This window comes from Bufo bufo, chromosome 1 (assembly GCF_905171765.1).
Source record: "Bufo bufo chromosome 1, aBufBuf1.1, whole genome shotgun sequence".
Lineage (NCBI taxonomy): Eukaryota > Metazoa > Chordata > Amphibia > Anura > Bufonidae > Bufo > Bufo bufo.
This window is the reverse complement of record NC_053389.1, coordinates 440,124,290-440,150,334: the sequence shown is the minus strand read 5'-3', so window position 1 is coordinate 440,150,334 and position 26,045 is coordinate 440,124,290. Positions and strand designations below refer to the sequence as shown.

General features: G+C 46.3%; 1 protein-coding gene across 1 annotated transcript in view; it reads right to left on the bottom strand.

The window, feature by feature from the left end:
- The window catches only part of UTP20 (UTP20 small subunit processome component), a 125,421-nt gene that overhangs the window by 76,833 nt on the left and 22,543 nt on the right, over positions 1 to 26,045 (bottom strand). The window contains exons 7-21 of the mRNA XM_040407229.1: positions 20,198 to 20,335; positions 17,092 to 17,247; positions 14,904 to 15,050; positions 14,678 to 14,812; positions 14,185 to 14,262; positions 13,105 to 13,283; positions 12,386 to 12,523; positions 12,185 to 12,273; positions 10,753 to 10,858; positions 9,813 to 9,963; positions 2,857 to 2,919; positions 2,623 to 2,778; positions 2,013 to 2,089; positions 1,194 to 1,273; positions 716 to 959 (exon numbers count right to left, since the gene is read on the bottom strand). Of these exons, the coding sequence (XP_040263163.1) occupies positions 716 to 959; positions 1,194 to 1,273; positions 2,013 to 2,089; positions 2,623 to 2,778; positions 2,857 to 2,919; positions 9,813 to 9,963; positions 10,753 to 10,858; positions 12,185 to 12,273; positions 12,386 to 12,523; positions 13,105 to 13,283; positions 14,185 to 14,262; positions 14,678 to 14,812; positions 14,904 to 15,050; positions 17,092 to 17,247; positions 20,198 to 20,335 (1,937 nt within the window). The remainder of the gene's footprint in view (positions 1 to 715; positions 960 to 1,193; positions 1,274 to 2,012; positions 2,090 to 2,622; positions 2,779 to 2,856; positions 2,920 to 9,812; positions 9,964 to 10,752; positions 10,859 to 12,184; positions 12,274 to 12,385; positions 12,524 to 13,104; positions 13,284 to 14,184; positions 14,263 to 14,677; positions 14,813 to 14,903; positions 15,051 to 17,091; positions 17,248 to 20,197; positions 20,336 to 26,045) is intronic.

Here is a 26,045-nt window from a genome sequence, read left to right as displayed (position 1 = left end):
CTGCTGTTCTTTTTCTCATTTCTTGTCCACCTTACTGAGGTGGTCGCACATGTTCACTTTATGTCCTTTATTAGAAACTGTGGCAGTTACAGAGAAAGCTGCAGCAGACAGGGCACAGCCTGAGAAAGGACATGCCCACTGAGCTGCCAGCCTGAAATAAATCTAGCAGAATAATTAGAGCGATAAACGATGGAATATCTGGATCCATGTGAGGTACAGGGCTGGTTCCAGCTTTGTCAGAAAGAGACTGTCATGTACTATAACTATGTCCGATTTCAAATTTTTACATCAAACTCTAACACCTTTAACTGTAATGCATCAAACCAACAAAACCTCATAAATAAATCATTAGATGCAAGATTGTAATGTGACTTTACAAGGTGTAGACTTAGCCGACAGGGCATTTATTGGACAGCTGCACGTTTTGGAATAGGGATGGTATACCTACCCAAGAGGCAGCCTTGGGAACCCGCACCCATCAGACCTTTGTGGCATATTTGACAGACATAATTTAAATGTCTAAATTGGGGAAACCCCCTTTAAACTATGAAACCCTTGATTCAAGAGCAGAGTTCTCAGTCTGAGGCAGACATACTAATACATTTACTAGGTTCGACTTCTAAACGGTTACATCACTTCTTCAATGGAGCAGAAAGCTTGAAGACATTTAGAAAGTGGTGTGATTTCACATTTGTTAACGTAAACTTAATTCTACCTTATAAATCTCAGGAGAAGAGGGGAAAGTTCCCTTGACCGTGGTTCCACCCTGTCAGGGAAGTGCGACATTGCTTTCCACAGCAGAAACCGAAAGTTGGTATAATCAGTCCTCTCATTTACATCTGTCCTACATTTCAGCATGTCACCATAGAGAACTCCAATGTCTCCAGCATAAAAGCCAGGGGAATCCTTTGCCTGGTTGCACTGTAGCTCATCTATTTGCTCATCCTGTAGTTCTCGTTCTGCATAAAAAAGCAAAATCACTTGTGAAATGCAGAAAAAACACGTTCAAGGTAAAAATGGAAGAATATAAGTTTGTGGAACATATTTCTTTATCAATCCTTTCCATTATAAATGGAAGGCATGGTGCTAATGTGAACAGAGCCTTAGCATGGATATATAGTCATATAGGGCAAGATAATTATAATCTAAGTGTTGGGTATCACGACACATCTAAAGAATCAACAGCACATTACCGGCATAAGCAGCGGCCTTTTCCAAATGCTCATAAAACACCTTCCAGAAAGTTTTGTTTTCCATCTCATTTGCATGAGAACTGTGAACAAGAAACAAGAGAAAATGACTTTGGGACCAGAGCCATGGAATGTATCTGAAACTTTCCAGTTCAATGACTCTTGACAAATCCTTCCTGTCTTGGGTCGATCACACAGTACGCGATGTGATATTAACTGGACATTTCCCATTCACATAACTATGCGGAGCAATTCTGAGATATCGTACAATTCTAGCACAAGTTATATCTTTAACTTTACCCCAATCAGTTAAAGGGGTTGTCCTGCCGTTAATATTGATGACCTATAGTCCCCACGTATCAGCTGTTTGAAGAGGAGGCAATGCTCTATGAGAGTGCCGCTTCCTCTTCATTACTCTGCACTTCGTCTTGGAAGTGCAGTGTAATACAAGTACTCATTCCATTCAAGTGAATGGAGCAAGTACTTGTAATTACACTATACCTCCGCTCCATAGGAAACTAAACATAGTGTAATGACAAGAGAGCGGCGCTTGAATGGAGCGCCGCCTCCACGTCTCATAGCTGATCAGCGGGGGTCCCGGGGGTCGGACCCCCACTGATCAGATATTGATGACCTATACTGATGATAGGTCATCAATATCAACAGCTGGACAACCCCTTTAATGGTTTATTGGATCTACTCCACAATACACTATTTGTCTTGGTTATACTAATACAAAAAAACACTGAATAACTACAACCTCAGTTAGATCAGAACCCAAATAAGGCTAATGTATGTAGTATAACAGAAAGACTGACTCACACAATCAACTCAATCACTGGGTCCCAGAGAGGACTGAAGTTCACATAAAGCATGGCCAGCAAATATCTTAATGGTACCTGGAAATAAACATAATGACGTAGTTAGAGGGGTGAGTAAGATGGAAAAGTAAAAACCAAAAAAGAAAACAGAATAAGGGCCGAGAAAGCTAAAGCATGCGATAAAAGTAGCTAAATGAATAGCCAGAGTGCAATACTATTCATATAGTGCACCGATCATGCACTTGATAGAATGGTCATGTTACATAAAAAGCATACAGCATTGTGGCATGCTACATTAAGGCCCCGATCCACATTTTTTGTAGACCAGATGCAGACCCATTTATTTCAAAGGGGCCACAAAAGATGTGGACAGCACACCGTGTGATGTCTGCATCCATTTGTCCGTTCAGTGGACCAACAAGAAAGAACATGTGTTATTCCTAGGACAGGACATTTCAACAGGGGTAAAAAAATTAAATAAAATTGTGGTATGCAAACAGGAGAGATCCATGTTTTGCGGATTTGCGGTTTGCAGGCCGCAAAACACAAACAGGCATAATGGTGGCTACATCTGTACATAAATACAGCCAGAAAGCGGATATCCAACAAACCTCCTGAAAACCTTCCTTTGCTGCCGCTTTTACAAGGTCATGTCTAAGTTTCCGAAGTTGTAGTAATTTTTCTCGATAGTCGTGGACAGTAGCCGGGACAAGTTCAGCTTGTAGGAGTATAGAAAACACTGACAAGTTCTCCCCTTCTCTAGTTTCCTAGAAATCAGACATACAGCGGTTAGGCCTTCTCTCATTGTAACATGACAAAGCAGTGCCTCTGGCATATTCACTTACCTCTAGACTTGCAGACGGTTGATCACAAAAGTGATGTAAAATCCGTATAGTCAATAGACGCACCTAAACCAGATTGGAAACATATTTATAACTAATTTAAATAAGTGACATTTAATGCACATAGTGAGAGTTGCTGGAATTACATGGTATGTTACAACAGAACAAGGCGAGAAGAAAGGTTAACTCATTAATGGAGTCCCCCAGACAAAAAATTAAAAATTAAAAAATTAAAATACATCATTGTTAATGCTCTAGCAATCGTAAGGAAAACTTAGATAAAAGCCCGGCGCCGTTTGTAGGGTCTCCATATCAGTGCTCTAGTTTCCACCATAACATCCACAAGTACAGTAGATAAATAATGAATAACCAAATATGTGAAAGTGGTAGGGGAAATATTTCTTATAAGCCACTAGTGCAAACTTAGAACCATGCGGCAGCAACAGAGCTAGAGAGTTATATAACATCTAATCTAGTGTATGGGGTCTCCCGGCTCTTTAAAGGGGTTGTGCAGTGGTGTAATACTGATGACCTACCCTCAGGATAGGAAATCAATGTTACTCCACTGCACAATCCATTTAAGAGTCATTGGGAGTGTCAGTGATCAGCTGTTGAAGGGGTTGCAGTGCTCATGGAAGCAGTGTGTCCTTTTCAAAGTTTACCTGCATGTTGTATCTGTTGATGCAATGGTGGTGCAGTGTAGCTATAACTGCTCCATCTCATCTCCACCGCACTTTAATTACACTGCCATTCACAGAAGTCTGAAAGTGGCTTTCTCCCATTTATCCATTCAGGACACTGGATCAGCCAAGCCAAGCGGCATATTCGGCCTTCCCCTCACTGGCCCTAGACAGCTCTACAAGTGGTGGCAACCAGTACTGCTCACATTCTAGGTTGCTGGCGACAATTTTAAATCATTTACAGAGAACCTCTTTAACATAGTTTTGTTGTTACAGAACCTTGCAAATAGTATATTGGATTAATAATAGACAAAACAAATTTTTAAGCTGTCCATACACATTAGATAGCTGTCAGTCGAACATGCCCGCTTTGCTTGGCTAAACATGCAATGCCCTGAATGGAGAAAGGGGGAAGGGGGAAAAACCACTGCCAGACTACTGTGAGTGGCTTATCTCCTCAAGAACAAAAGGACCAATATCAGATCGGTGGGGGTACGACTCCCAAATAGATAAGCTTTGACAATCACCTATTGTGAATGGTGGATCCTGTCGTATCCATACACAGATGTGATATCATTACAGGCAGGATTACAATGATATATAAGCAGATAACTGCAGTAAAGCGATCCAGACAAAGAAGTGGTGCCTACAATTAGACTTAGTGGCCAGTGCGAAAACTGCAGGATTTTATGTTTTTTGTTTAATTACAGATATTGAAAAACGAGATTTTTGCATAATTTACCAGTAAAATCTCTTTCTCGCTCTTCCTAGCTCAACTCCCTAGGAGGCGTGACACTAAGTGAAAACTGTTAAGCCCCTCCTCCAGCAGCTATACCCTCAGCCTGGAGAGAGAGACTGCCAGTTGCGTGTCCAAGTAGTGAGAAAAAAAGGCAATGACCAACAAAGTGGAAACCAAACAAGTCAACTACTCGACAGGGGCAACCAAACCGTAACCTGTAGAACAAATAATGATGGGTGGATGCTGTGTCCCCCAAGGAAGAGCGAGAAAGAGATTTTACTGGTAAGGCTACTTTCACACTAGCGTTCAGAGCGGGTCCGTCTGATGTCTGCTCAGACGGATCCGCTCCTATAATGCAGACGTTTGTATCCGTTCAGAACGGATCCGTCTGCATTATAGTTTGAAAAAAATACTAAGTCAGAAAGTAGCCTGAACGGATCCGTCCAGACTTTACATTGAAAGTCAATGGGGGACGGATCCGTTTGAAGATTGAGCCATATGGCGTCATCTTCAAGCGGATCCGTCCCCATTGACTTCCATTGTAAGTCTGGACGGATCCGCTTGCCTCCGCACGGCCAGGCGGACACCCGAACGCTGCAAGCAGCGTTCAGGTGTCCGCTCGCTGAGCGGAGGCTGAACGCTGGCAGACTGATGCATTCTCAGCGGATCCACGTCCACTGAGAATGCATTAAGGCTGGACGGTTGCGTTCGGGGCCGCTTGTGAGCCCCTTCAAACGGAGCTCACGAGCGGACACCCGAACGCAGGTGTGAAAGTAGCCTTAGTTATACAAAAATCTCATTTTCTCGCCCATTTCCTTCAGGGACACAGAAGACCTTGGGATGTCAGAGAACAGCCTAAGAAGGGAGGGACCACAGCCCACAGCGAAGCCACCGTAGGCATCATGAAACCGCCGCCTGCAAGACCAGGCGGCCCAAAGCAGCATCCGCCGATGCTTAAGTGTGTACCCTGTAAAACTTGGTAAAAGTGTGCATGAAAGCCCAAGTGGCCGCCTTGCACAATTGTTCAGCCGAAGCCCGATGTCTCTGGGCCCAAGAGGCGGAATGAGCGGTGACACCGAAAGGCGGAACCCTGCCCTTGGCGCGGTAAGCCTCAGCAATAGCTAATTTGATGAAACGGGCGATAGCCACCTTGGAGGCCGCCAATCCCTTCCGCGGACCCTCCGGAACTACAAAAAGATTCTGAGCGACGAAAGGGGCCGGTGATCTCCAAGTAAATCTTCAAGGCCCTAACAACGTCCAAGCGGTGAAGTTCCCGTTCCCGGGGGTGGGAAGGGGATGGGCACAGAGAGGGGAGGACGATGTTCTCATTGAGATGAGAGACCACCTTCGGAAGGAAGAAAGGGACGGGACGGAGAACAGCCATATCTTGGTGAAAGACCAGAAAAGGCTCGGAACAAGAAAGGGCCGCCAATTAGGACACCCGTCTGAGAGACGTGATTGCCACAAGGAACACGACCTTACAAGACAAAAGTCGTAGGGAGATCTTCCGTAACGGCTCGAAGGGGGAAGCTTGTAGCGCCGAGAGCACCATATTCAGGTCCCATCCATGGCGGAATCGGGGAACGGTATGGAGGAACCGAGTGAGCCACTCCTTGGATGAAGGTCTTGAGAGGTCCGAGAGGAGCCAGGGGACGCTGGAAGAGGATGGACAGCGCCGATACCTGACCCAGCCCCAGGTCCAGGTCGAACTGGAGGAAGGACAGAACCGTGGGGAGAGAGAGAAACGGAGAGGGGGAACACCCAGATTCTCACAGAATCCCAAATAAGACCTCCAAGTCCGATAATAGATCTTGGACGAGGCAGACTTCCGGGCGCAGATCATGGTGCGAACCACATCCGCGGAAAGCTCCAATTACGTAAAAAATGCGGTCTCAACAGCCACGCCGTCAAACGTAGCGACTTGAAATGCTGGTGGAAGATCGGCCCTTGAGAGAGGAGATCTTCTCTGAGAGGTAACGGCCACGGCGCGTCTCCCAGGAGCAGCATCAGATCGGCCGGCGAGGCCAATCCGGAGCGACCAGAATCGTGGGAATGCCTTCTGCCGTGATCATCCGGAGAATCCGAGGCAGTAGGGGAATGGGTGGAAACACATACAGAAGGGAAAATTCTTGCCACAGAAGAACGAGGGCGTCGGCGTCATATGCCCTCGGGTCCCTTGCCCTGGCCAGGAAGGTGGGAAGCTTGTGGTTAAACCTGGAGGCCATGAGGTCCACATCCGGACGACCCCAACGAAGGCAAATGGACTCGAACATGTCCGGGTGTAGCGACCACTCGCCCCGGTCGATGGTGGTCCGGCTGAGGAAGTCCACCGTCCAGTTCTCCACCCCTGGAATATAAATCGCTGACAGGGCCGGAACGTGAACTTCCGCCCAGAGGAGAATGCGGGTAACCTCTCGCATTGCCGCGGCGCTGCGAGTGCCCCCCTGGTGGTTTATGTATGCCACGGCCTTGGACACGGATGGGTCAGCCTTTTAGCAGGGGAGTCCAGTGTCGGAGCGACAAGAAGATCGCCCTCAATTCCAGGACGTTGGACTCCGATGGAGACCAAGTGCCCTGGACGGACCGAGGAGGAAACACACACCCCCCCCCAACCCTGCAGACTGGCGTCGGTGGTAACCACCTGCCATGTCATTGGAAGGAAGGATTTCCCTTGGAGAGGGGTCCGCAACCACCAGCGGAGGGAGGCCCGAACTTGGGGAGTTAGAAGGAAGGGCCGGTCCAGACTCTCTGGTGACTTGTCTTAGGCAGAGAGGATCACCCTTTGAAAGGCGCGGAAATGAAACTGTGCGAAAGGAATCGCCTCGAAGCAGGCAACCATTTGTCCCAACACCCGCATGCTGGATCGGAAGGACGGACGGCGGTGGTGAAGAAGATTGTGAACCGACCGGTGGAGGGCCAGACGCTTGTCCGTTAGAAGACGGACCTCCGCCGCCTCCTTATCCAGCAGCATCCCCAGGAAGATCAACCGTCTGGAGGGAATCAGGGAAGACTTGCGAAGGTTGAGAAGCCAACCGAACTGTCCCCGGGTCTCCAGAGTGAGGTCCACGCTGGCGGACGTCTGAGGAAAGGAGGGCGCCCTGATGAGGACGTCGTCCAAGTAAGGCAGCAGAAAAACACCCCTGGAGCGGAGCAAAGCTAGGACAGTGGCCAGGACCTTGGTGAACACCCGAGGAGCCGTCGCCAGACCGAAGGGAAGGGCGACAAACTGATAGTGATCATTCCCCACTGCAAAGCGAAGGAAACGATGGTGACACCGAGCAACCGGAACGTGGAGGTAGGCTTCCTGAATGTCGATTAATGACATAAAGTCCCCCTTCTCCAGGGAGGCCACCGCAGATCGGAGGGACTCCATCCGGAATCGCCGAAGGCTGAGAAAACGGTTTAGCCGTTTTAAGTCTAGGATCGGCCGCACCGAGCCTTCTTTTTTGGGGACCACGAAGAGGTTCGAGTAGAACCCCTTGAATTGGTCCGCCGGAGGCACGGGGACGATGACTCCCTTGTCCAGTAGGGTGTGAATGGCTGCGGAGAAAGCGGCCGCACCCACGGGGTCCCGCGGAGAACGGGACAGAAAGAAACGATCCGGAGGGAGAGAAGCAAACGCGATTTTGTATCCGGAGGATTTCGAGCGCCCAGGCATCTGAGATGTGAGCCTGCCAGACATCCCTGAAAAGGAGAAGGCGGCGCACCTTCAGGTGGGGGGCTGCTTGGCCGTGGAGGGACGAGCATCCTGTGACTTGCGCCAGGTGGGCTGAGCCCGAAAAAAGGGCTTCTTGCGTCTATCCTGAGAGGGGCCAGATGAGGAACCGGCTGTGAATCTAGACCCGGAGGACCTGCGGGAGGACCGAAAACGAGACGAGCCAGAGCGACCCCGAGGGGTGCCTTTGGTTCTGGACTGGGGAAGATGGGTGCTCTTGCCACCCGTGGCTTCTGAAATAATTTCGTCCCAATGGGTCCCCAATAAACGGGAGCCCGTGAATGGTAGCCCAGTAAGGGAACGCCCAAACCTTCAGCCAAAGTTCCCTTCTGACGGAAACGGCTAAGGCAGATCAGTGTGCTATGAGGGCACCCGCATCGAGAGAAGCCTCATAGATAAATTTTCCTGCCTGAACTATCAGTTGGGGCCAAGGATTGGAGGTCCTGAATGGGGACGTCCAATCCCAAATCCTGTTCAAGCTGGTAGCCCTATTCGGAGACCGCTTTCCCCACCCAGGCGGAGGCAAGGACCGGTATGAGGGCTGAACCCGAGGAAGCAAAGATGGCCTTGGAGAGAGACTCCATACGACGGTCCTCGTGGAATGAAGTCAGGAACCGTCTGCTACAGGAATGGCCGTGCTCTTAGACAGGCAGGCCACAGGAGGGTCAACCTTAGGCGGGGACGCCCATGTGGCAACACAATCCGCTGGAAATGGATAACATATGTCCAGCTTTTTGGGGGAGGTAAAGCGGGCATCAGGGCGAGCCCAAGCTTTAGAGACAACTGAAGAGAAGTCGGCGTGGAGAGGAAAAAACTTGGACGCCTGTTTGGAGCGGAAAAAAGACACGCCGGCCTGATCAGTGCTGGGAGGGTCATCGTGTATCTTAAAGGTATCACGGATGTTAGTGATGAGGTGACCCACTGTGGAGGCTAGTTTGGATGGTAGTGCCGAGTCCATGTCCCAATCCGAATCCGCCGAATCTCTCTCAGAGGGCGTGTCCAGAGGGGAGGAGAGGCCCGACTGAGTCCGCACGCGTGGCAGGGAGAGAGAGAGACGCATCTGAGGAGGATGCGCACTCTGTCCTGGAGCGCTTCTGAGAGTGCCGGGCCCTGGAGGATTCGCTGTGTGCGAGTGAATCAGTGGGGGCGGCAGAAGCGGTAGAGCCAGAGGGTGCGACAGGAGGTGTGGCAGCCTGCGGGGTAGGCGGTTTATCTACCAGGCGGCCTACTATGTGGGTGAGACTTTCCATGGCCTGGGACAGGGATCTGGTCCAGTCAGGCGGACCAGAGGAACGGTGAGCGGCACGGCCGGTGGCGGACCCTGCATGATACCAGGGCTTAGAGGCCCCTGTGGGGTCCGACATGTTGGTGATGAGGGGTAATATAATCCAGGAAGCAAGGCCTAAACCCGACAGACACCGGCCTTCCTCCCTGGGTAAACATAGAGGCCGGGCGTCTCTGTTTTCCGTACCTAAAGGGGAAAAAAAGGAAAAATAACAAAAGAAGATGCCCTGCAAAGCAGGGAGGTCTGCCTCATACAGACACTAAGCTAAAACTGATTAGCTCAGTGTATGCCGGAGGGATATAGCTAAGAGGAGGAGCTAACACTTTTTTTTGCCTAGTGTCGCCACCTAGTGGCAGCAGCTATACCCATGGTCTCCTGTGTCCCCCAATGAACTAAGCGAGAAATGGAAAATAAAAAAAATAAAAAAATTCTTTAAAAATGTGTTAAATATAAAAATGTGATTTGGACAATAGGTCATTTTCTGCAATGCAAATGCCATATACAGTTAACATTATAAAAGTTTAGTTTGTGATGAGATACCTTTGATGAGTTGCTCGATAAATTAAATTGTAACTTGGAAAAAATCTCCATCTTCATGTCATGAGAAAGTTGCGCTTGATAGCCACAGAAAACTAGTCTAGTCCAGTACAGATCAGCCAGTAATAACGCACATGGATCAGAGGGGGCGGCACTATAGAAAAAGAACCAGTTCAAGTGAGACTAAGATCATTCATGAACAGACAGATAACAGGTAACCAAGCACAATCCAAATAAAAATGCACGCCCTTTCCATGGGTTGAAGAGGGTTCTACTCAAAATCAAGGGGATTCTTCACTTAATTAGAAAGGAAAATGTTGGCAAAGATGAAAACAGACAAAAGCTTGACTACACAAGCATATTAGCAAGGCTGGCAGTAATAAACAGTCTGTTTGTCAATCACATGTATGGTCTTGTGGAACTAGGAAATGGTCCTAGAGGTGGTACACTATAATGAAATGGTACAATAAAGGCCAGAATTCGGGCAAGGTGCATCTTTCTACTTTGAGTAGTGCCAAACGTATTGAGTCCTTCCGATCACACAAGCATCGAAACCAACATCATCAAACATAATATCAATTTAAGGCCTCACACGACCAGAAGCATTTTGTGGTCTGCAAACTAAGAATCCACAGAATATGGAAGAGGTAAGTGTGCCCTCTGCATTTTTTTCCGAACCCCTTGACTTCAATGGGTCCATTTTTGTAGACAAGTATAGGACATGTTCTATCTGTTGTGGAATAGACATTCAGATCAGGAAAGCACACAGAAGTCACCCATGTGCTGTCTGCATCCATATGTCTGTTCCGCAAAAGATAGAACATGTCCTACACTTGTCCACAAAAAAAAAATGTGGACAGCACAGGGACCGGTTTCCGCACAAAATGCTTCTGGTCGTGTGCATGGGGCCTAATGGTGCGAATCTGACTTATCTGAGACTTACAGTAACAGGTTTTTCACTCTTTCCATGGGCAGCACCTGCAGAACATCAGCCGAATCATCAAGACTTAGAAGAGTACTCACAGCTTGGCAGGCTACAAGCAGGACATCTGACAGACAGAAACATGTTAGTAGGTCAGACTACAGGCATCACACCATCACAACCATCATTGGCAGTATCATCCATTAAATCAATATGGAAGCAATATCTCTGAGGACAGCAGTGATGACCTGACCATACGATGCTGAAGCAATATTGACTGGGCAATGTGTCACTAAGCGTCCTATTAGACAGGAAGTCATTTTTTGCATTAACGAGCAGCTATCGACAATTTGGATATAGTCTTTTTCATTCAGAATCCAATTACACAAAAACAATTACAGGAAACAATAATTGCTAAATATTTTTTGCTGTTTGCTCGTTCCTGTGATCATCCCTACACTGCTAATGAATGGCAGATTTCTGATGTGGTGACAGCTAATGATAATCTTTCAAACGGGCAGATTTGTCCAATCCAAAGATGGCTCCATTTGATAGCTTCATGCTAGTACATTTGATGATAAATACTGAAATTTCAGCAGTTAGACGAGAATTCAAGCGATAATCGGTTTGTCTAATAGGCCCATAACGATTTTTGTATACAAAGGCAAACAGCATGGGAAAAGAAGACGCGTTTAATTCTTGATTGTCGGATCCGTCCTGCCGCTAGTTCAAGTGTGCCCCCGGGACTGCCGCTTTGTCCCCATTGACTATAATGGGGGCGGAGTTCCGGCAGCGCACGGTGAGAGGCAGCCAGACTTAAACTACGACATGCAGTACTTTTAGTCCGGCTGCCTCTCGCCGTGCGCTGCCGGAACTCCGCCCCCTGCCCCCATTATAGAAAGGCTGTTCACCCGCCGAACTCCTCTGCCGCTAGTGTGAAACTAGCCTTAGACAACCCCTTAATGTTAAAGATAGCAACTGAAACTAAATTCAGCAGAAAGGAAATGCTTTAGGAATCAAATAATTGTCAGTGTTACAGCGCTATACAGAACAGCCGCTTCTGCCTGGTCTTCAACCCAACCGCACTGCAGGTCTTCTGAGCAGATCACAGCTCAATGTACTAATTCACAAGAATCAGATGAAAGCTCATACCATCCTGTTCGCACAACGTGGCTTGAAAACATATGCAGATTATTTTTACTTTACCATATTGACTTGGGAACTAGACTGAATGGTGTAAACTGCAGCTTTAAAAACTAAATACAAAAAACCTGTCTGCTCTGTACATGAGATACCAGCATTTCATTCAAATTCCTGAAAGATATTCCTAGAATGGGTTATACAAATAAAAAAAAGCCCCATCTGCATTATTACCATTCAGCTTTTGGCCATGAGAAGGTGGCATAGATGTATTTGTTCATGATCACTACACTTTTCTTTTCTAGATTCTTACCTTGAGGAAACAGTGTTTGGTTCATCAAAGAAAAAACATTCTCTATGAATTGGGATAAAACTGGAAGAATTCTGTCCTTTTCTAAAGGCCTGTAGAAAGCAACACAAGTATATCAGAATTCTTGGAAATCTGTTTTTCATGTATATTTTGTTAAAAATAATAGAATTGTTCTTGACTATGAATTTTCCATATAATATTTACCTTAGATGAGGCAGAACAACCAGAGCAGACCAACAATAGGACAGTTCACGGACATTGTCATGTGAGGACAGCGTCACCAAAGACAAGACGTAGTCTAGTACAGGGGATCCCTGGATGTCACCACTTCTCAGCTTAGCACTAATAAGAAGACAACAGAAGTAAAGGGCAATTCAATCCACTTTACATTTAAAGGGGTATTCCCATCTTTCATATTCTGGGATAAACCTATAGGAAGAACAAGGGACCTGTGACCCCAACCTGATGATTTTATGCCATCAGCAGCCACTTTTACCACCAAGTCTATTAAAGGGGTTGTCTCACCTCAGACATTGCTGGCATATCGCTAGGATATGCCACCTATCTCTAGCATGGGGCCCCCAAACTGAATGAGTATGCACTGCGCGTGCACTGCATGCTCTCCATTCACTTCTATAGGAGTTCAGCTATTTTTGGAACTTGCATAGAAATGAATGGAGGGCGAAAATCGCAAGCGTGGCCATCACTCCAATCACTTCTATGGGACTGCCAGAAATCAGAATTCCCATAGAAATTGAGGGCAGATACCGAAGGTTCCAGCGGTAGGACCCGCACCTATCTGACACTGTCTGAGGTGAGACAATCTCTTTAAAGTCTATTGTAGTTTTTGTTTTTGTTTTTTAACTCTTTTCAAACTCCAACTGACTACAATGGAAAGGGCAATTCTCTGTGTCTTGACTTACGGGTTAGTCTTTTCCAGAAACACAAGGGGATATTTTTCAAATGCAAGGGAAGCAACAACAGGCGGCTCCGCCTTTTCCAAAATGAGCTTCGTCAGGATCGCCAGAGCCTCACTTCTAGCTGAGCCGTCCTCTTCAGTAAAGAGCTGCAGAATATACTGCAAGAGGCTTGGCAGGAGATGCTAAAATATAAAAATGTATTAAACTATTATAAAGATGCAGATTCGCTGGTTCAGATGGCAACTATCCTTCCTACATAAACATGCATGCTCGGCTCATTGAGAATAAAAGAATTGTGCATGCCGAGATCCAACAACCCGATCCTTCTGAAGGTGGAGCTTAAATGTGAGGAACTCACTGCACTCAGCTGCTTCACAGCCCCCCCTCCTTCTGCATCACACCTATAGTGGTCTCCGGATTGGATGCTACAGTTGGCACTCAAAACTAAGTGGAGGGACTGTGAAGCAGCTCAATTCAGAGAGCACTTCCCACTGAAGCTGCCCCCTGGGCACTTGCAGGAGCAGAATCTGGCAGAATAAAAGTTCATATTCACACTACTGCTTGAAAGGTATGTTTATACTCTTCTCCCCAGCCCCTACCTAGAGCTTTCTATAGTTTAGCATGGTCAAACTGCTGAGAGAGCACGTGATAGTTAATAACTATTAGATTGGTAGGGGTCTGACCGCTGGGAGCCCCACTGATTGTGAGAAAAGGCGCCCCATACCCTGCAGGACTCTCAAAATGAATGGAGTGGAAGGTTCAGCATGTGCACTGTCATTCCATTCATCTCTATTGAACTACTGGAAACAGAAAACTACAAGCACTGGCCGTTTTCAACAGTCCCACAGAGAGGAATGGAGCAGCAGTGTGCTCGCTCAACTGGCTACTCCATTCATTTTCAACAGTCCCTGCAGGGTACGGGGACTCTGTTCTAAAGATGGGCCGGGATCCCAGTGGGTGGACCCCTACCGATCTATCTTGCAGATAGCGGATAACTTGATGTAAGCAGAATACTTCTTTAAGGCTTTTTGCAAGATTGTATTATGTATATCTGTTACTTAAAAAAAGTATAGTAATACTTGCCTGCTCAAATTGCATCATATTGAACATTTCTTCTGAGAACTCCAAAAGTAAATCCCTTGAAACATCACTCTCAAGTACCTACAAGATAATGTAATATATGCATTTGTTATATACTTCCCTCTAATGCAGTTTATCACCTCCTGCAGTCTAATCATTAAAGTTTGTTGCATAAAACTGGGGAAAATAGTTGGAGTATTTAGAGGCAAAACTATGCAGCTTGTAGCACACATGTAAAAGGTCACAGTGGCTCAGAGGTTTACACTGCCGCCTTGAATCACGGACGGGAGGGGGGTTCAGGCTTTATATCCCAGCAGGATAACATCTGCATTACGCTTGTATGATCCCAATGTTACATGGTTTCCTCCCACCCTTCAAAAACATGCTGATAGGTTCCTGTGTAAATTGGCCCACGTGTCAGATAGGGATTCTCAAAAAGGGATATATTAAACTTGATATACACACTGAAATTATTATTTTGAAACAAGCGAAGTACCTTGGTAACAGCTCCTTCGATCTCAGAGGCTGATAAGGAGATGTTTTCACTGAGAAGTAAAGTAGCAATGATGGAAAGAAGTTTACAACAGCAAGATGACGAGATTTGTGGGACTCGCAGTATGTCTGTCAGGGTCTAACGAAATGAAACCAATAAAAAAAAAAATCATACAACTTTCAGTAAAATGGAAGGCTTAGCAAGGTGAACAGAGGAAAGATGGACTTACCGTACAGATACGTTCTGGATGAGTGACTTTTGAACCGTGGCCATGTTCTACCAAGATATCCAAGGCTTCCAGTACCCGTTCTATTTGATCTGAACATTCTGCACTCTGACCTGGACTCATTTTTCCTGCCAGTTCCATAAGTGCATTCTTGATGAAGACAAACACAAGTAAGTATGACAGTTTAATAAGCCAGTCCTTGCTTTCAGGTGACTTATTGTTAAAGCTGAAGTATTCTTCATTATCTCATTACTTCTCCTACTCATTGTATTTCTTTGAATACCTAAAGGCGCATTTACACGTGCTGCCCATCCCTTCCCGATAATTGCCTGCTTGTCAGTGGAGGTAAGAGATGCACTTCCCCTTTCGCCATCCACTGTATGGGTACAAGGGATCATTACTATTACTACCAGCCCAGAAACAACGATTTAGGTATCCACATAAACACTTGTTCATCAGGTGATCAGCAGCACCTTTACATGGCCAGATTATTGGGAACAAGCTTTTGTACTAACGTTTGTTTCCCATTTTCGTTTTGTTTCCCCATTGGACGGACGATTGTGTGGTACATTGTGTGTACACAGAGATACAAGACCAATTTCATTTAGTTTCTGCTTGCATATATTCCCACTGTAAACTTTATTGTCATAAGTGCATTTTATTGGGAATGCATACTGTACTTTTATTGAAAAACTTTCTGAATAAAAAATTATTATACTATATTACGCAAACATTGTTTAGTCCTGTATGTACCCATATCTATCGTAAGCACCCATCAGAGCAGCTTTAAAAACAACTTGTCACCATAAAATACAATACAATCTGAAAGCAGTGTGTTATAAAGCAGGAGGAGCAGAGCAGATTCAAATATAGCTTTTTGGGAAAAGATTCAGTAAACTTTTATTTTATACATTTGTATCTTTGCTTTTTTTAACCGCTCTCAGTACAGGAAGAGGTGTTACCAGTGACTGACAGCCATCTATGTAAACACACTTACACAGAGAACACTATCAATCACTGATAACACCTCCCCTGTGTACAACTATCAGTGACTGACAGCTATCTAGGTATGCACACTTAGGGCTCATTCAGACGACCAAATGAATGGGTCCGCAAAAGATGTGTGCTCTCTGCATCCGTTGTTCCGTTCGGCGGGCCAGCAAAAAAAACATAGAAAATGCCAATTCTTGTCCACAATTGCTCACGCTCTATCATAGCGCTAGCCATATGCGGTCTGCAAAATACGGAACACACACGGCCGGTATCAGTGTTTTGCGAATCCGCAATTTGCCCTTACACAGAGAATGCTATCAATCACTGATAACATCTCCCCTGTGTACAGCTATCAGTGACTGACAGCTATCTCTGTATACACACTTACACAGAGACTATCAGTGACTGACAGCTATGCATACACACTTACACAGAGAATGCTATCAATCACTGATGACACCTCACCCATGTACAATTATCAATAACTGACCGCTATCTATGCATACACCCTTATACAGAGAATGCTATCAATCACTGATAACACCTCCCCTGTGTACAAGTATCAGTGACTGACAGCCATTTCCGTATACACATTTACACAGAGAATGCTATCAATCACTGATGGCTGTACACAGGTGTGGCATTAAGTTCAGAAAGAGAAGAGATCTAAAATATGTATAAAGTTTTACTAAACCTATTCCCACAAAACTAATTATCAATCTGCTCGGCTCCTCTGCTGCCTCAAGATTACACTTAGTTTTCTGGTCCTCTTTAAAGAGGTTACGACAGGGGTACTCAACTGGTGGACCGCAAATACCAGTCGACTGGACCCCTGCATGTCCAGTTAAATATAACTGTATAGCAGGGTGATGTCAGCTCTCTGCTTCACCATTCACCTGCCATTAGTAGTTTATTGCCAGCAAGCACAATGCAGTGATGCCTGTGCTGAGCCACAGCCAACAAGTACTTATATATATATATTCAGCATATAAGGATTATGCATCACCAGCTTATACGCTGAATGCAAAGTAAAAAGATAGGTGAATTAGACTCACAGAGGTCCACTGGCCAACTATAAGCTTACATTTACATTCAAAGTAAACACACCCACAAAAAGTGACTGTCAAATGTTAAGGCTGTGGTTTATATGCTAGTTAAATTAATGGTTTCTTGCATCTTGTTTCATATGAGATAATACCTGAATATTATTAAAAAGAGGCTCAAATTCTTCTTTTTGAATATATGATGTAGCAGATTCCACAAAGTGCTTGAAAACCTCTCCCACCAAAGTCCAGGGAAGTGACTCTTCTTTCTCAGTTACTGGTCCTATCTTCTGTAGAATGAGTTGTATTGCCTACCAAACAACAAAGATGAAAGATAAAATGATACCAAAAAAGGATAGGCAAATTGGTTCTACCAATTTGTGATTCAGTCCAAATTTCTCAAAAAGTTTGGAGTCGCTTGAAACTGGATTTTTTTTGTGATTCGTTTTGAGGGAGAGAGTGCCTAGTATACAAATGTGTGTTTCTCAATAATATATCTGTTGTCTAAGGGGTACTCTTTCTCACTATGGAGAATTCCTAGTATTCCGAGTACGTGTGCGCAGTATCGTAGGCCAGGCAATGCCCCTCTATTAGCTTTTCTAAACCTATCTGATGCCAGCAGATGTATATTTGCATATGTTTTCCCTAGAAGTCAAGAGAAGCATTGTTTAGTCTATAGTAGTCATCACGTATATCATCCGGTTTCCGCAATAGAAATAGCACCCACCCTAAAGGTTCCCCCTAAGGCCTTGTAACTAGGAAATCTATTTTCATCTGCTTTCCTCTGATAAAGGTTTTTTTTCCCTGAAAGAGCTAGCAGGAGATGTGAGGCTGGCTTGGCTATTTTTCTATTTTTAATGGTATCTGTCGGTGTCCGGCATATGCCGCATCTGGTGATTCCATACTGAATTTCAAGAACTGAATGTTCGCCGCTGATGTGGAACTAGTCTAACCCATGTAATTAAAATAAAAAAACAGGACTCTTTGAAAATAGCCTTAATTATAAATCATCATGCAGTTTTGTATACACAGCTCCTATGCAGACAGAGGTTTCCATGTGTCAATAATACTCCGGTCATTGTGGAGTTCATTGCAAGCTGTTCATGGTAAACTCCCAACCCTTAGATGCTTACATAATTCTGAACACAATCAGCAAGAGTTATTAATCAAACTGTGCCAGAAATCTGGTGTAACTTGCATAAAAAAACTGATGTGCAAGCTTTGCAGCATGGTGCAGCACGGTGGTGGCTCAGTGATTAGCACTGGTGCCTTGCAGCGCTGGGGTCCTAGGTTTAAATGTAACCAAGGACAACATCTGCATGGAGTTTGTATGTCCTCCTTGTGTTTGCTTGGGCTTCCTCTGGGTACTCCGGTTCAGGGTCGGCGCCACCCATAAGCAGAGTAGGCCACCGCGTAGAGCGCCACTCTTGCTGGGGGCGCCGGCGCTCGAGTCTGGGTGCGGGCCGCACTGGGTGACACCAGTCTAATGGGGTGTCACCCGCCAGACCCAAGTTGCCAACACCACTATCACCCGCCCCCTTGTACTTGTGTCGCTGATCTGATCCTGTACTTGCCGGCTGTGCAGGCATGAGTTCAGTCACTTTGGCACGCAATCCCGAAGACACTGAACTTAACGTAACTCATGCTTGCGCAGCCGGCAAGTACAGACTGTACAGGCTCAGCGACAAGTACAGGGGAAGGGGGGCAAACTACATAATGGAGGGCAGTCTGGGGGCAAAATTAACTTGTGTGGGGGAAAATTACTTAGTAGGGGGCAAATTACATAATAGAGGGCAGTGTGGGGGGCATATTACTTAATGTGGGGCAGTGTAGGGGGCAGTATTACTAATGAGGGCATTCTAGAAGAGAATTACTATTGGTGGGACGATTACTATGGGGGCACTATTATTTCTTCAGGATAGTATTTGTGGTATTGGGGGGCACAGCGAGCAGCAGGATAACACTGTGTGGACTCCAGGTTGGGAAATGATGATAGAATAGTGAGGACACTAAGATGTGTGTCACTCTGCAGAGACGAGGCGGCTGAGATTAGTGTCCGGACCGAATGGAGAAGATGATGACAGAGAAGATCTACATTGGAGGAGACGTCACCTGGAGGCCCTGGATGTGAGAGCTACAATCTGCTGTATATGTTCAATGCTGCTATTTTATGTATTGCATATGAGAAAATGTTTGAATTAAATGTTCTATTTTACAATTTTTATTATTTGGTCGAAAGGCTTATTAAGAATATCTAAAATTAGCTGGTCAAGTAAAATGTTGCATGCAACAATCATTAAATAGGTGGCCAACAAAAAAGGGGCGGGTCAAAGGGCGTGGTCAACGGGCAGAGTCAAGGGGCGGCAAAATTTGCTTTTGCCTAGGGTGGCAAAAATCCTTGCACCAGCCCTGCTCTGGTTTCCTCCCACACTCCAAAGACATACTGATCGGGAACTTAGATTGTGAGCTCCACTGGGGAGAGCAGAAAATGATAATGTCTGTAAAGAAATGAGGAATATCTTGGCACTATACAAGTAAGTAAAATAAATTTAATAAGCGTTGCAGATATTTTTTGTGACTTATCCAACAAGGGCGTGAGGCTTCGTGGGAAAGGAGTCATGGCTTAAATCCAACAGCGTGCACCAGCATTTTTTGGAGTAAACTAATTAAATGGATGGTGTTAACTTTGACTAGAAGTTTATATATGCACCAGATTTATCATCCAGCATCAGCCACTATGATAAATCTGGTGCAGTTAAGGCCTCGTGCACACGATTGTATCCATTTTGCAGTTCGCAAACTACGGATCCGCAAAATACTGACACCACCTGTGTGCATACCGTAATTTTGTTAGAGAAATGTCCATTTGAAGAGCATTTGCGTAACGACAACATTGAAGTACATCCATGTGCTGTCTGCATTTTCCGCGAAGCATAGAAATGAATAGGTCCTCGTGTGACCTGCAAAAATGTGAATTGGACGCAGACCCACAATATAGTCGTGTGCCTGGGGCCTTGGTTTGACTAAGCTTACATGGTCTTATTTTTAGACAATATTAATAAAAAGGTCAAAAAAGGTTCACTTTAAAACAGGCAATGCCAAAGGTTATTTATATATGATGCTTATAAAATAGACTTAGTAAAATAAAAATATAAAGGCATTGGTCCTACACTAATGTTCATATTTTGCTTTTTCAAGCACTACACCAAGAAATAATTGAGAACTTTGAGCACAAGAACATTTCTTGCAGCAGTTTGTTACCTTTGTGGCACAAGAATGAAACATGTTTCTGACCCCTTTACATGTCTCAAACAGCAGCCGCCCCAAACCATCAGCCTTCTGGGGATGTTCCTTCAGATCCAAGAACATGCAGTTAAATAGTCCATTCAAATCAGACACCTAAATCCACATGGAAAAAGAGTTTACATTACTATAAAAGAATAAAGGGCAAATAAAAAGCACTGATGAGCGCAGCACAAAACAAATCTGTACAGTAAATTGACCTTTGGTGTGGATTTTAAATACACATCATTTCAATTTATGCTACAGATTTATGGATTTCACCCTTTGCAATGCATAGGGTGAAATCCATGTCAAATCCGCAGCAAAACTGGTGTCAATCTGCATGAAACACGTAGATTTGGTGGTGGACCTGGCAAAATTTTTACGGTGGCAATACTGCAATATCCACTGTAAAAATTCTTCCCTGTATGGCCGTACCATAAGACCACGGTCATAGTGAAGGAAAATCCAGCCGAATAACCGTATAAAAAAAATGACATGCGGTTTTTGCTGCAGAAAAGCCAGTGAATTTCACCCTCTCCACTGAGAAGGGTTAAATCCGCAATATGTGGATTTCAAATGTGTAATACCGTAGCTTTTCTGCTGCATTTTTTGAACGCAACATGTGGATGACAATTGCATGATTTTCCTAGTTTACGACGTAAAGTCATGATTTTATTAACGACACGGAGGCGAGTATTGCATTCTCATTCTCCACAGCAGCAAAGAAAACCCACAAAAAATAAACCTACAGACCACCCCCACAAGGGGTAACCCCTCCCACAGTCCAGTCCATAAATGGGTCCTCCCACCGGAACCCTTCCTCTTTCTTTGCTGCTGTCCATGGCAGATAAGTATAATGTTAGGGCTCATGTCTATCGTTTTTCTACCCTATTTTCTTGATTTTTTTGAAGAATGTTTTTTCTCTGGGGGGGGTTTTGCTGGAACTGTAAAACCCTTCCGCATGAAAAATTGCTACGGCGAATTCGCAGTTAATCAGTTACGTGCGACTCCGGCCTAAAGGTATGCTTACATGACTGAAATGCTGCAGATTATCTGCGGCCAAAAAGTCAGCACTATTTCTGCTGGGAATCCACATAAGAAAAAAATGCAAGAAATTGTGAATATTTCTGTTGTGGATTTCATGGCAGTTATGCTGCAGATTTGAGAAAGATTTTACTATTTGCATTGCAAGGGGTGAAATCTACAGCATAAACAGACTGAAAACCTGGTTACTGGTCATTTTTTGCACTGCAGATTTTCTTCTGCATTGTGTGGATGAGAACTGCTAAAGAATCATTTACTTTGCTGGGATTGTAAAACATTGCAGATTTTCTGCAAGCAACTCCACAACAGAAAATCTGCAGCGTGTCCTCTATTTGTGAACAAACCCTAAGGTTCACGCAGAATCTGCCTCCCATTGTATTCAATGGGAATCCGCATTTACAGCATGTCCAGCCACACCAAAAAAAAAAAAGAAAAATACATGGGGCACATTTATTAAGGGTGGCGTTTTAGATGCTGGTCTTCATAAAGCCCCATAAGTGGCGAAGGATCCGCCAGAGTTATGAAGAGGTGCAGGCCTAAGTACAAATGTAAGACCATTTTATACACCTAAAACATGCGTAGACAATGATGAATGAGACGGGGAATCTGTGAAAAATCTCCAATGGCAAAAACTGCTGTTTTAACATTCCGTAAGGCCCCTTGCAGAAGAGTGTGTCGGATTCAGTCCGGATGCGTTGCGGGCGGGTTCAGGGAAACCGGCGCGAGTTCGCATGCAATTTGTCTGCTATTATAACATGGTTATAATGGAAAATAATAGCATTCTTTAATACAGAATGCTAAGTAAAATGTCCATTGAGGGTTAAAAAAATGACTCACCTTATCCACTTGATCGCGCAGCCGTTATCGTCTTCCTTCTTCTTGCAGGACCTGCAAAAGGACCTGCGCTAACATCATCGCGCTCACCACATGGTGAGTGCGATGATGTTAGCGCAGGTCCTTTTGCAGGTCCTGCAAGAAGAAGGAAGACGATAACGGCTGCGCGATCAAGTGGATGAGGTGAGTTTTTTTATTATTTTTTTACCCTCAATGGACATTTTACTTAGCATTCTGTATTAAAGAATGCTATTATTTTCCATTATAACCATGTTACAATGGAAAAACAAGATTACTTACCAGTAAAATCTCTTTCTCGCTCTTTCCTTGGGGGACACAGAAGACCTTGGGTATAGCTCATCTCCATAGGAGGCGTGACACTAAGTGAAAGCTGTTAAGCCCCTCCTCCACAGCTATACCCTCAGCCTGGAGAGAGAGACTGCCAGTTGCGTGTCCAAGCAGTGAGAAAAGGCAAAGTCCAACAAGGAACCAACAAGCCAACTACCCAACGGGTAACACAAACTCGGAAACCGTGTAGAGAAAAACAATGAATGGGTGGGTGCTGTGTCCCCCAAGGAAAGAGCGAGAAAGAGATTTTACTGGTAAGTTATACAAAAATCTCGTTTTCTCGCCCAGTTTCCTTGGGGGACACAGAAGACCTTGGGACGTTCAAAAGCAGTCCAAAAAGGGGAGGGACCACAGCTCCAAGGCGAAGCACCCGAAGGCATCAAGGAACCGCCGCCTGCAGACCCAGGCGGACCAAGGCAGCATACGCCGAAGCCAGAGTATGCACCCTGTAGAACTCTGTAAAGCGTGCACGGAAGACCTGTGGCCGCCCTGCTCAAATGCATGGCCGAAGCCCAATGTCTCCGGCCCAGGAGGCACCGATCGCTCTGGTGAAATGAACAGTGACAGCAAAGGCAGAATCCTGCCCTCGGTGCGGTAACCTCAGCAATAGCCAATCTGATAAGGCGGAGGAAAACCACCCTGGAGTCCGTCAACTCTAAGCGCGGACCTCCAGGAAACCCAAGAGACCAAACGTCGACAAGAGTCGGAGATCTCCAAGTAAAACCGGCAAGGCCCAAACAACGTCCAAATCGGTGAAGTGTTGAAGCGAAAGGCAAACACCACCTTCAGAAGGAAGGAACGGGATGTAGAACAGCCCTGTCCTGGGAAAAGACATAAGGCTCAGAACAAAAAGGGGCCATTCAGGCACCAGTCAGAGACACGACTGATACGGAAACACAACCGTACAGGACAGACGGGGTAGAGAGAACTTCTGTAACGGCTCCAAGGACAAGATTGGAGCACCGAGAGCTCAGTATGAAGTTCCCAGGGCGATACCGAAGGACAGTACAGAGGAACCAAAGAGCCATTTCGAGTAAGAAGGTCTTGACAGGCCCAGAGGGCCGGGGAACGCTGGAAGAGGAAGAACAGCGCTGACACTTGACACCTCAAGTAAAGGAATCCCAGTCCCAGGTCCAGGCCGGACTGGAAAAAAGACAGAACCATGGGGAGAGAAAAAAGTCAGAGTGGGGAATGCACAGCTTCCCACAGAACCCCAGACAAAGATCCTGGACGAAATACAGCCAGGAGCGGACAGTAGCAAACCCGCTGGAGTCGCCTGGCAAGCGGGCGAAAAAAACCAATGTGATCAGGCGCAGACCAGTAACACGGGCAGAAGTCGACAAAACTGGTCCCGTCGGCCCCCGGGCAACGTTGTCCCGTATCCACCCTAGCGGGGGAGTAGAAGGACAGACTGAAAGGAACCAAAGGGCCCGCCCAGCATCCGCCAGATGCCAGGACAAGACAGGCTAAAGTCCATGCTGATGTAGCCATGTTCTACAGTCCCGGTGTGGGAGATCAAAGGACAATCTGGACCGAAAGGTAGTCCCCCCCAAGTTACCGAGAAGGTAAGTCTACAGCAGGACCATTGACTTAGAATGGACCACGCAATCTGCACTCAGCGGGAGGACAGAACGCGGTAGACTCGGTAAATAGGCACAGCTAATACAGCCAGTGTGGACAAGGGAGACAGTACGAGGCCAAAAGGAACACCGGAACCATCCACATGAACAACCATGCTCTCCCCAGAGGGGAGGACAGTGAAGGAACAGCCTCTGAAGTCTGGCGGGACAGAAGCCACATCGGAGTGATCTGTACCGAGCGGGAGCCAAACAGAGCCTGCGAGATAAGGTAGTCGAGACAGAGGCCGGCATAACACCCTCCAATCGAAAGGAGGAGTGGGCAACAGGGAAGCCATAGGACAGCTCAAAAGCAGAACCCTGCTACACTGTGAGATGCCCGGTTCACCGCCTCGCAGAAGGCGAATACCCTGAAGAACCCAAGGTGGAGGTCCTCCGGACCTGGGTAATCGAGCACCCAAGAGAATTTGGGTGACCTTCCCGAGAAAAGCGGCCCGCACCTGGTAGCAGATCAGACTGAAGCGTAGAGGCGCCAAGAGGAAGGACTCATACCACACTACATCCGAAGAGGAGGAAATTGCAGCAGGCAAGGGAACCGCAGTCCTGCCAGAGCCAACGAAGAATTCGAGGGGCGCTCCAGACAACAGCACTCCCGACCATGTGACCACTAACGCAGGGAAGCAATACCGCGGAAGGACGAATGGGCACGCATCTAGGAACCACGAACACTCCCTGGGATGAAGGGCCAACTAAATGAATGAGTACCACCCAGCTCCGTGCAGCAGAGAGCAAGTAGAGCCCGTCCGGGTCAGGTGGACAGAATGAACTCCTTAGAGACGAGTGCAAGGCTTGCGGCCAGCATAGTATCCCAAGAAAACAAAAGTATGCCGCAGGAAGCAGGTGAGGCATACGTACGAGCAGCCCGTAAGCAGTGAGAAGGCCAACCCACCTACAGGAGGAGAAGGCATAAACGGCCCAAACAACGCACAAGAACGTTCGCTCACTGCAAAAAGGTTAATTCAGCGAAAAAGGGGGCTCGCCACAGAGTGCCACAGCATGTACGGAATTGCAAAGTGCAACCTGAAAGGGAGTTATGCACAAGCCTAGTATAGCATGCGATGGAACGCAAGCAGTCCGCCCCGAAAGGGGGGAAATTGTATCTGGCAAACTGCAGTCTGCAAGAGTGCAAAGGCCGGTCCCAAAAGGGAGTGATGCCTAAGGCCGTACCTACTTCAGAGAAGCAGGACATACCCTATAATCCAGCAGGAACGCAGGAGGTCCACCTAGTGAAAGGGGAACATGCACAGGGTTATCCTAGCATTAAGTGAGTGTGCAATAATACACCCAACACTGACTTAGCGAGAGTGCAACTACTCTGCCAATGAAGGGGGACATGTACAAGTCCAGTACAGCCATACAAGGACAGCCGTAAATCTCATGAGCGTGCCAAACTCTGCCCATGGAACAAGGGGTGGTCACGCACAAGGCCAGCACCGTATCCAATGGGAGTGCAAGCGTTCCACCCATGTTAGAGGGCCATGCTCATGGCCAGCAAGGTATCCGGTGAGAGTGTAGCATGCCGCCCAGAAAAAAGGGGGGGTAATGCACATGGCCAGCATCTCATCCAGGGAGAGTGCGTGCACCCGCCATGTATGGGAGTCATACACATGGCCAGCAACGTACTGGTGAGAGACAAACACAGTCAGTGAGAATGTGTGTATGTCACCTGAGGAAGGAAGGCATGCCCATGGCAGGCAGCGAATCCAGCGAGAGTGCGTACACCGCCCACGGAATAGGGGTCATGCATATGGCCGACAGCGGATCCTGCGAGAGTGCAAGCCCCCCGCCATGTATGGGGTACTTACACATGGCCAGCAACGTACCTGCGAGAAAACAACCACAGACAGAGGGATGTATGTATGCTGCCTGAATCATGCCTATGGCCGGCAGCGGAACCAGTGAGAGTGCAGCATAGTAACATAGTACATAAGTTCATCATAGCACATCAGAGAGAGTGCAGC